This window comes from Sinocyclocheilus grahami, unplaced genomic scaffold (assembly GCF_001515645.1).
Source record: "Sinocyclocheilus grahami isolate Dianchi unplaced genomic scaffold, SAMN03320097.WGS_v1.1 scaffold1338.1, whole genome shotgun sequence".
Classification (NCBI taxonomy): domain Eukaryota; kingdom Metazoa; phylum Chordata; class Actinopteri; order Cypriniformes; family Cyprinidae; genus Sinocyclocheilus; species Sinocyclocheilus grahami.
Window position 1 is genome coordinate 202,317 of NW_015506517.1, and position 11,974 is coordinate 214,290.

Consider the following 11,974-nt stretch of genomic DNA (forward strand, 5'->3'; position numbering starts at 1 on the left):
AGGTACCCTGGCGGCACAAAAATTGTTGTTGTTGTTGTTGATGATGACCACAAGATGTCGTCAAGGAGCCAGGAACAGCAGTGCAACCGCTGCCGCTGCGTAATGATATCTATTTATCCACAGCCGTCGCGATTTTCCTCAGCAACGAGAACCGCTGGATCCGCTGCATTTAGTAAGCTTTCTTGCTTTACCTATCTTAACTAAGTGAAGGTATTTGTATTAGATTTGGCTTCAGTGGCGTGTGATGGATGAAAAGCGCAGACCATCCTGTCAGTATGGATACCTGGAATGCACGAAATGGAAAACAGATGTGGACCAAACAGGTATTTACACCTGTCTCTGTATCAAAACCTGTCAAAACGTATTGGTGAAAGGTATAGTAGACTATCACACACTTGCATTTTCTTCTCCACTGGGGTTTGTGCAGATTGAATGCCACAGGTGGAACTTCTGCTAATGTAAAGAATGAGTGCAGGTTGGAAAGTGTTATGCTGAGATCTGAAAACAGCTAAATCTCATAGTTTAGCCATGCTCTACACGGAGATATATTTTGTGTAGATTGCTTGCTATGTGGTTTTAATGAGGATTTAGAAACAGATATTTTAAAATCAGTCATGGAAATCAGTCAAAATAGAACAAAATTTAAAACTTAAAAATAGAACAATATGCTCTTGTTGAGTTTACAGTGTCATACTGGCTTCATTCCTTTTGCTAAAATGTGTGCACCCTTTTACTCTCCCAACATAGGGCAGTGAACCTTCTGCTGCTTTCAGCTCAGCTACTGAACCTTACTAAAAAAAAGTTTCGCAAAATAAACTTATGGAGATCATCAGAGTAAAGCAAATTCAAATAGGTCCATTAAAATAAGTAAACTATATTACGCATATATGCATACACACACACATCAACTGTACACTTCAAAGAAATGATTGTAATATTTACCGAAAAAGACTGTAAAAATGTGACAATAAAAACCTTTTAATAGTGAAAAATTCTACTGCATTTTATGTAATTTTACTGTAAGATGCTGTTCCCTTTCATGGGAACTTTGAACTGGGTCCTCTAGGGGTCGCTATGGGGAACGCCTCGTCGTGACCCGTGTCTGAAGCATACATTGAAAAATCAGCAACTTGTTGGCCAGCGACAGCCATGACGTCACTACCGGTGCGACTATAGTATAAATAGGCGCCGAGAGCACACATCATTCTCTTCTTCGTCTTAATTGACTGTTTTGTTTGAAGCGTGCATTTCTGTGGTAAGAGCGATCTCTATTCATCTCATTATGGCGAGCACTGGCAAAGCGTTTAAGGATGTGTGCATCCGTGTTGACGTTGTTTAACATCTGATGACACACGCGATCTATGCGTTATTTGTTTGGGCGAAGAGCACACACGCGATGCCTCCACGGGGCAATCGGCGTGCACTGTGAGCGTTCTTTCCAAGGGAAAAGCTCCGCTCTCATTTGTCTCTCTTTTCGAGGAAAAAGGGGCAGCTGTCTGCTTCCCGCGATTCAGGACCCGCTGCTGCTGAGGCACGGAAGGGAATGAACTCGTGGGGATCGCAGGTGGATCTGGCCGATGAGTTTGAAGAGGGGTTTCCGTTTCGCAATCGTCGGCTGTGCACGAGAGTGAGCCGCTGGAGGATGATGTTATTTCATGAACATTGTCTGATTCAGGGGCCAGTGCTCTGCTGGGATCAGCCCAAGAAAATTTTCCATTTCATTTATGGTGGAAAGCAATAAAATGACTCGTCACATATTTTATTTAAATAGTTTTGTTTCTTTACTTTTTGTTTTTTTATTGCACATCTAACCAAGAAATTCCTTCTGCAACCCTTGAGTTATTTTCTGTACTGTACCACATTAATTTTACTGCTTTCTCACTCAGTAGAGCACATGTATTTGAATGATTTTTCTTTATGAATGCCTAACTTGACATACAAAGTTTCAATGCTTCAGTGTTACCTTACACATGAAGAGCAACTTGCCTCTATAGGCACTGATTTTTGAACAGCTCTTTTTGCAAGCATTTGTGATTTAAATGTTCTAGTGTTATCTTAGATCAGTACCTGAAGATACCTATTGATGGTTTGGGTCATGTGACAAATAAGAAAAGAAAAAGAAAATTTAGGTTTACTAATCTTTTTTTATTTTTAAAGTCTACAGTACAGAATAAGAATTTAGATTACATTTTAATGCTGCAATAGGAAAAATAGGGATCAAGAAATCAGTACTATTATTGTTAAATAACAATGAAATGAAAACAAATTAAAGTTAAATAGATATGTAAAGAACTAATAAAAAATACAAAAGCACATTGCAAAATTGCTTAAACAATATATACAGTATATATATATATATATATACTGTATATATAAAAGCAAATTAATTATTTTTTCTGCTGATGGCCGCATATATAATTTCCTTTGTCGATAAACATTTATTTAATCAAGACCAATTTTAATTTTAAATTTAGGTTAATATATTAATGTATAAAGGAAGGTATATATTGACTGGTCACCATTTTTTCACCAGTTATTATTTAAAATTGTTAGATGGTTAATGGTTAAAATTGTTAATGACAATTACATTTTTAAAAGTATACTAATTTTATGCAAGATGATAAAAATGAGATGATAATTATAAGTTAATTAGCAGAATTGTGTTTAAAGGTGTTTTAGATTACATATAGCACAGGATATGCCAACTTCCCAAAAGTATTTCATATCAAATGCAAAAAAAACAAAAAAAAAACTGCTGGAACAAAGACATGGTTTTCAGCTGACGCAATAAATTAAAAAACTCCATATGGCCACATATTGGTTGATTAATCAGCCAATACAGTGGTTTGTTACTAGATAACAAATTAAGACACGTTGACAAAATAACAAAACAAGGCTTTAAATTAAATCTTTTTTTCTGAATATTGTCATATTTCCCTATCTCACGAACTGAGTGGCCACTCAGCCGAGTAAAACTGACAGAACATATTAGTCTCAGCCTAGCATAATGGTTACCATGCCACTCATGAGAAAAAGACAGTGCACAATCCCACTGGAGACATCAGCAGTGACCTAACCAAGTGTAGGATCAGGGGAAGAGTTATGCTTGGCCTCCTAAACCCTTGCAAGTAATAATTTGTTGTCTGACAGCCGAGGCGGGTAACCTGGACACGCTGCAATTTTCTGCTGCTGCTGCTAAAGCATTGATTTATTGGTGCAGGAGAGATACTGAGGTTTTGAGATCCTCTTCAAGAATAGGAAGAAGTCAACGATAGACCTGAAGGAATTGGAGAGGTTTAGTTTACGCTTCTTTTAATCGTGATATTTAAAGAGGCTCAGTGGTTGTTTAGCTATTTTTTTAGCAAGTTTAGCTATTTTTAAACTTGCAACGGTTTTAATGATGGTTAATTGATTTCAACAGATTGGTGCATCTTAAAATGTACTTCACTTTTCAGAAAGTCCTTACAAGCACTGCTAATCTTGAGAGAGAAGACGTTGCATTAAATTTGATATTTTCTATAGAACGCAATCTGAGCTGTATTCAGCTCTTTGTGGTTGTGATCAGTGTGGCTTCAGTCCAGATCGTCTTGTTTTTTGTTTTCAGAGGCAGATGTGATCTCAATGGCGGACTCTACTATAACAGTGGGGGACATAGAGGGAGAACTCTGTAAGATTGAACGGATCAGAGACATTTTGATCAGGAGGGAATCTGAGCTCAGATACATGTGAGTAAACTGATTTGTCCATGTAAATCTTTACCCCTTTGACCTGCAAGACATTGTGTTGCAGAGAACAACATTTTATGAAAACAATTTAACAAAGGCATCAGTGAACTATTAAAGAAAGTTTCTTAATACACATTTTAGTTATTCTGAGAATGTAACATTGATGAATAATGACGCAAATCAAATTGGCTCTAAACATTCATGTTCAAAATTATTCAACCCCAAAAGTCAAATTTTGTGCAGAATCTTTTATTCTTTAAAACCACCAATAAAAGCTGCCTTTAAATGCTTGGAAGCTTCTGTCACCTCTCTACTGCAGTCTTGGCTCATTCCTCGACTGAAAAAGCTTTCAGATCACTGATAATCTTTGGTTTTCACATTGCCACTGCTTTCTTCAAATTCAACCAAAATATTTTCAATGAGAGTTAAATCTGGAGACTGACAGGCCACTCAAGTACATCCTATGACTGATCCCTGAACTAAGCATAAGTAGATTTGGATGCATACTTTGGGATGGCTGTCCTGCAGGAAAGCCCATTGATCATCAGCTTCCGTCTTTGCACCAAAGGCATCATAATTCTTGACAAAATGGCCTGATACTTTAAAGAATCCTTGATGTCCTTCATACAGTCATGATTTCCACTTCCCGCAATAGTGCAACTCCCCCATAACAGGACTGATCCACCTCCAAGTTTGACCATGGAGATGGTGTTCTTCTGTTTATAAGCTTTGCCTTTTTTTGCACCAGACATACTGCTGATCCATGGGTCCAAAAGTTCCAGTTTGGTCACATCGCTCCATAAAACATTCTTCCAGAACTCCACAGGTCTACCCAAATTAATTTTAACATGTTCAAGTCTGCCTTTTATGTTCTTCTTGGTCGAGATGTGGCATTCGGCAAGATGCCCCAACACGAAGGCCATACTTGTCTAGTCTCCTTCTTATACTCTGCATTGAAATGTATTTACTCCTTTCATCAGGTTATCTTGCAAGTCTTTGGCTGTACATTGAAGGTTTTTCTCAGTTGCTCTGATCAAATTTATTATGATATTGTAGCATGTTCAAGCATGTTGTGTTATAGATAACAATGTGCTTAATGTTAGTGTTGCACTGTATTCATTTTTGTGTTGCGAACTGTTATTGGATGTTCAAGTTGGATGTGAAAAGAGGCTCTACCTCTGTGTGTGTGTAAGGGGAAAGAGAGAGAAGGAGGGGGGAGAATGAGTGTCTCGCTGGTTCAAGTGCGGTTCTCTTAGAAGTCGGGGTGTGTACAGCGTGGGTTGTGGCCGACAACAGCCCAAATAAACACCCCTTGTACATCAAAACGCCTCGTCCTTGTCTGAGAACGCTACAATATTGTGCTTTTTCTTCAACACCCTAAAAAGATTTTCTGGTACTACACATTTTAAGCTAAGGAATAAGGCTGCCAGCTGTGTCTCTAGGAACTTTTAATGTCTTGGGAATCTTCATGTAGCCTTAGACTTTCTAATGTAATAAAACAATTTCTTCTATAGCATTTTGCAAATTTGCTACTCATGTCAGCACATGCATGGGCTAAGTTTCTAAAGGCTTAATTGTGTTTTAAGACAATTTTGTTCCCCACCATACAACAAAAGTTACTTAAAAACAGTAATGTTGAATAGGGGTTGAATAATTATGACATAGCTGTGTTATTAAAAAATCCTATAACTCAAAAATATTAAATTATATATTGATATTATCAATTTTAATGTCAGTAAACTGTTATAGATGCAAATTTGATAAAATCTTGGATCTTCAGAAAAGCTTGTATTTGTAAAATACTGCAGTCTCTGAGGAGTTGAATAATTTTGATTGCAACTGTATACCATGGGGCCCAAATGTCTGTGACCACTAGTGAAAATGTTTCTTCATTTTTACACATTATGTTACCAGTGAAAAGTTGAAAAGTTTGATTTAAAAATGTAGGTTTACAGTACATGAAATCCAGATTGTTAGACCCCTCATACAAGCTATAATAATTCAACCTTTTTTTAAATTAAAAGTAACTGGGAGTGTCAATATATTAACCACGATTATTTTTATATGTTCTTTAGTAAAATAAAATAGCTGGTCATATTCAGTTTACACCTTAATTTATTGTGGGGCTTTCCCATTCTATGGTCAAATACTTTTCTATAATGACTATTAAATGTGCAGTATGTAATACTGTCAACTGCACCGCAGTCCAAATTCAAAATATTGAAGAGAGTTGTTTCTCCCGCCCCCTCCTCCTCAGACTCAACACTCATGCAGGTTGCCAGATATGCAACAGGAAAGAGCGCAACTGACAATGGAAGGTGATGAGCCTTACACTGTAGATTAATGAGTTGATTATACTCATTTTAATATGCCTCTGGTCATAGAGCTTTTTAGTATGTGAACATAGCATATTATTTATATTGGAGTACAGTCAAAAAAAAATTACATACAGCACCATTAAGGGGAAGTCGTTGCCTAATGGTTAGAGAGTCAGACTCGTAACCCAAAGGTTGCAGGTTCGAGTCTCGTACCGGCAGGGATTGTAGGTGGGGGAAGTGAATGTATGGCGCTCTCTCCCACCTTCAATACCACGACTGAGGTGCCCTTGAGCAAGGCACCAAACCCCCAACTGCTCCCCGGGCTGCGCAGCATAAATGGCTGCCCACCGCGCTGGGTGTGTGTTCACGATGTGTGTGGGTTCACTGCTGTGTGTGTGAACTTTGGATGGGTTAAATGCAGAGCACTAATCCAAGTATGGGTCACCATACTTGGCCACATGTCACGTCACTTTCAAGAATCTTTTACGCAAGTACAATGCCATTATCATTACAGCTATGATGCGGACTTCCCAATTCTCATAGAATTAAAACAATTATAAAAACTTTATATTAATATTTATCATCCTTGGTTAGAATGGCCATTTAACCTCTATAACCAAATGTTGTCCTAGGCAACAGATTTATTTTTCATGACTCATTCTACAGTCTCTTTCTTTGCATGTAATATATAAGTTAAATTAAAATGATTTATTCAGGGTCCATTTATGTATTTATTTTGTATGTAGCAATGTAATAGGTGGGTCCTGATCACCCTTTCTGGGTTTATTTGCAATAATAACCTGCTGACTGTAAATAATACTTTACATATTAATATTTATGTTTTGGTTTTGTTCTGTACGTCAAACAGTTGTGAGTTCAAAGTGTACCCAAAGTGTACTCATTAATGTTTTTCGATTAACAGAAGTGTTTTATTTTGTTACATTTCCAGATAAACTTAATCACTACATGAACAGTAAACTACTATATGAATGTAATAACCATTTTTGTCAATTATAATTGGCAGTCAACAGCCAAATCCAAAAGCCATGAGCAGTTTGTAAAGCTGATCTGAGATCCTTCTCACAATCACATCTGCAGTCATCTGTCCTTCCTGTTCCCATTGCCAAGAGCTAAAATCAGCCAGCTGCCCCTCATTAAAATGTTAATGCTTTGCTTTTGATGCTGCCAGAGTGTCTAATGCATGGATATTGGTTTCCCCTCACAATCATTTGGGGAAGAGCTTTGCCTATCACAAAATCAGTGGGGCGTTTCTTCCAAAGTGTTTGATTGGTGCTCATCCTCCACTGTCTGTCTCAACTGAACTGGAGAGATACAGAGAGAAATCCAATGGTACAGCTTCATCATTAGACTGTCTATTTTGTTTAAAATGCAGGGACTGAATGCACTCTAAATACTGCTATCTGACACAATTAGCCTGCAACAATGGTAACATCTTAATTAACTGGTTTTATTCAAGTCAAAAATATTGTTTCATATCACAAAAAAAAAAATCAATTTATACCAATAAACTCTTTTTTTTTCAAATCAGGTATAAATCCCTTAAGGTAACATTTGCAGGTTATCACTTTTTACAGTGTGTTAAAAAAAAATTATTGACAGCATCTTTGCTTGCTTTTAGACAACATAATTTTATGTATTAACAACTTGTAAATGTATACAAATATTTATGAATTCTTTTAGATTATCAAATCTTTAATCCATAAAATTAATGCTTTGATTTTATTGTTTAAAGGAGGTGTTTAAATCAATTAATAAATATACTCAAAGCCATCACAAATATTTTACACATTCGCCTCATTTGACCTTATAATGGTTTCTTTTTATTCAATGTGTTTTATGGTGCCGTATTTGACTCATTTTGAAGGATTCCATCAGTTTATAAACCTAAAATAATTACAAAGAGAAATATATCATAATTTAATCATTGTATTTAAAAAAAAAATAATAATTTAAATGAAATTTCATTGATGCATAAAAATATTGTCATTATTAAATACATTTGTCTGCCTTGTGTAGCTTTAATGATTTTGTATTGATAAGAAATGGTTAAATTTAGAGGGGAGTTAGGACATATATTTAAAATATAATGTTTTGTAGACTATATTGTTCTTTTATGTTTTTACAGCTGTGCACACTTCAATGCATTATAGATGTTTTCAATATGTTTCAACGCATGTCCAGTTGTACAAAAATATATTTGTACATTTTACATTCAAATATCTATGAATACTAATAAGATAGAATTCATGGAATTCATCAGTTCAGACTCTCACTACCACTGCAGTATAATAGGTATACTGTGAATAATATGCAGATTTTCTATGTGCATGGGTGACCTACTGCAACTGCCAAAATGAGCAGTAAACAACAGAGCTTACAGTGTACTGCATCCCAAAATGCAATGCGTTCACACAAAATTTGAGAACAAAATGTTAACTGGATGCTTTCGTTTAATTTTATTTTCAAGGTCATGACACAACAGTGTAGAAAACAACTGTTTGAGATGTTTATGGTAGGATAATGCTTACTGTTTTAATTACCATTAAATACATTTTGCAGTATACAGTGTTATACAGTATACAGTTTTAATTTAACAAGTCAATTTAATTTTAATAATAATAATTAAAACAATTATTTTTAGATGTTACCACATGAATGTGATTACCTGGTCTATGTTTGTTTATTTTTTTGTTTGCTTGTTTTTGTTTTTTCTTTACTTTAAATTTTAAATTTCATTTTTCTTTTTTTTCTTCTTTTGATTCTTTAAACGCTTCTCACGCTTTAGAACAGTTATCATATTTGCTGTTCCTTTTTTTTGCAGGATGGATGATATCCAGCTATGTAAAGAAATTACAAGACTGAAGAAAGAGCTTCAAAAGCTTTTGTCTATTCCAGGTGAGATCTGGGAAAGCCTCTTGAATATATTACAGTAAAAATTCAAGAACTACTGTTTTAGCTATCAGTGTTTTTTTACAGTACATTTGTAAAAGTTCCTTCTTCTGTGCCATTACTGAAGTTACCTATAAAAATGAGAGATCTCTCTCTTTATTCAATTGCTTTTACAATTTTCTAAAAGTAGCACAACATGCACTACTAATCAAGCCACTAAATAGTCCAACCTTGCTTTGCATAATTTATTTGTAAATGCTTATTTAGTTTCTTCTGTTAAGGTAAGAAGTGGCCTGGCCTTATTAAACAGAACAATGAAAGCTGTTGCTTGGTATATAAATAAATAAATAAAACTATAATAAAAATCCATTTTCAGATAATGACAGTATTCTTTCAATTTTAATAATTATCAGCTGAGGAAAATCTGAGTGTATTTTTAGTCCATCTGGAGTTAGACACTGTGCAAATCCTGTTGTAAAAACACTGTTTAGGTCCATTTTCAGCCAATTCTCAAAGGCTGGAATGGAAGTCATGGAACATGTTGCAAACCATTCACTTCTAGTGTGAAGAAGTCTTTTGTAAAGCCAGGAGAATACCATGAACACACAAAGAAAGAGATAACCATGATGCATGAACGCACATTATATTTTTAGATTACATTTCCCAGCAATAATATGAAAACCTTGAGCTAACTGAAGGATGTGAAAACCACGCATAAATAGTGAATGATACAGTCAGTCTTCCCTTAATGCATTGCCTCATAATCACCATGGTTACCTTTGCTATACAGGGAACGGGAGGAGGACAAAGAGATGGCTGAATTTCTTAAGTCCAAACTACCAAAAATCGCTCAACCCAAGAGTAAGTAATTTTTTTTCAGCTGGTAGAGCAAAAGTAATATTTATGATTTTAATGGTCATGCAGTTGAAATATGAAACTTCTTTATTGCATACATAATATAGGCTACTACACTGAACAAAATTATAAACGCAACACTTTTGTTTCCAAACTGTCAGAAACCATCTCAGGGAATTTCATCTGCATGCTCGTCGTCCTCATCGGGGTCTCGACCTGAATGCAGTTCGTCGTGAGGAGTGGACCAACACAGGCCACAATCAACAACCTGATCAACTCTATGTGAAGGAGATGTGTTGCTCTGCGTGAGGCAAATGGTGGTCACCCCCCCGGACCCCCCAATACAGTAAAACTGCACATTTGAGAGTGGCCTTTTATTTTTGCCAGCCTAAGGCACACCTGTGCAATAATCATGCTGTCTAATCAGCATCTTGATATGCCACACCTGTGAGGTGGATGGATTATCTCGGCAAAGGAGAAGTGCTCACTAACACAGATTTAGACAGATTTGTGAACAATATTTGAGAGAAATAGGCCTTTTGTGTACATAGAAAAAGTCTTAGATCTTTGAGTTCAGCTCATGAAAAATGGGGGCAAAAACAAAAGTGTTGCGTTTATAATTTTGTTCAGTGTAAATACAACCTGTTACTCTAAACCAGGGGTCGGAAACCTATGGCATGCGTGTCAACATAATCACTGGGATAATGACCGACAGCGCAATCCAATGATGCAAAATACTAGACTTTTTTCTCAAATAAGGCCATTTTGGCCGAGGCCGAGTTTCTTGTGTTCAGAACAATTTGAAAGTCAGGTAGTGAATGCCATTTAGTGTATGATATGCCCAGTTTTTCCTCTGTAACTGTTTGTGCCTGTTCAGATTTTAAAAGACTTGTAGTGTATTTCAGGCTTAACACTAGCCCTACCATTTAGGTAGCTAAACATGTACACTGTAATATATATATATATATATATATATATATATATACACATATATACACACACATATATATATATATATATAGAAATAAATACTTTCTCAAACACACATGGATCACATTGTTCCAGAGCTTGCTGGCAACTTTATTGTCAAACATTAATGTCAACACCTAGTACAACATTCATTTGTTAATGTAATGAATAAAATGCATAATAACAATAACAAAACAATAAAAATGACTACATTTACTGCTTAATTAACAGCTTCCTTAGCTGCTGGCTCTGGCCTGTTCTACCTTTACTCTATTTTGTGGATTCTGAAATATGTGGTTATTATTTTGAATGGGTCAGCATACAAATAGATCTAGCTGATAAATTGGTAAAAGCCCATTTATTAAGACACATAAGGCTTTACCTTCTGAACTGAATTATATGGTTAGGAATTGTACTCTTTTGACAGTCAAGTACAGATTCATTCCACCCATTAAAATGACATAAATTACTTTCCCAGTTCACAGGCTAAAGACTGGAGTAATAGCTGATATACATATATACACACACATATATATATATAGAAATAAATACTTCCTCAAACACACATGGATCACAGTGTTCCAGAGCTTGCTGGCAACTTTATTGTCAAACTTTAATGTCAACACCTAGTACAACATTCATTTGTTAATGTCATGAATAAAATGCATAATAACAATAACAAAACAATAAAAATGACTACATTTACTGCTTAATTAACAGCTTCCTTAGCTGCTGGCTCTGGCCTGTTCTACCTTTACTCTATTTTGTGGATTCTGAAATATGTGGTTATTATTTTGAATGGGTCAGCATACAAATAGATCTAGCTGATAAATTGGTAAAAGCCCATTTATTAAGACACATAAGGCTTTACCTTCTGAACTGAATTATATGGTTAGGAATTGTACTCTTTTGACAGTCAAGTACAGATTCATTCCACCCATTAAAATGACATAAATTACTTTCCCAGTTCACAGGCTAAAGACTGGAGTAATAGCTGCTGAAAACTAATCTTATCCATCACAGGAATAAATTACATTTCAAAATATACTACATAAGAAAATGCTAGTTACAAACGTAACTGTGGTTCTAAGTGGAAGACCGCCAGAGGCAGTGCTGAAAGCACTAGTGGAAAACCCCTCATGCTAGCACTTGACTAAGAACAGAATAACAAAGTTGTTACCTCATGACTCATGATGT

At 35.6% G+C, this 11,974-nt stretch overlaps 1 protein-coding gene across 1 annotated transcript; it reads left to right on the top strand.

Moving 5' to 3' along the window:
• Positions 1-133: 133 nt before the first annotated feature.
• On the top strand, positions 134-8,997 carry LOC107569357 (uncharacterized protein C16orf45-like). Its single transcript, XM_016255438.1, has 3 exons — positions 134-323; positions 3,605-3,725; positions 8,886-8,997. Exons 1-3 carry the CDS (start codon positions 245-247, stop codon positions 8,995-8,997), a joined length of 312 nt encoding a protein of 103 aa, XP_016110924.1. The 5' UTR covers positions 134-244.
• The last annotated feature ends 2,977 nt before the right edge of the window (positions 8,998-11,974 follow it).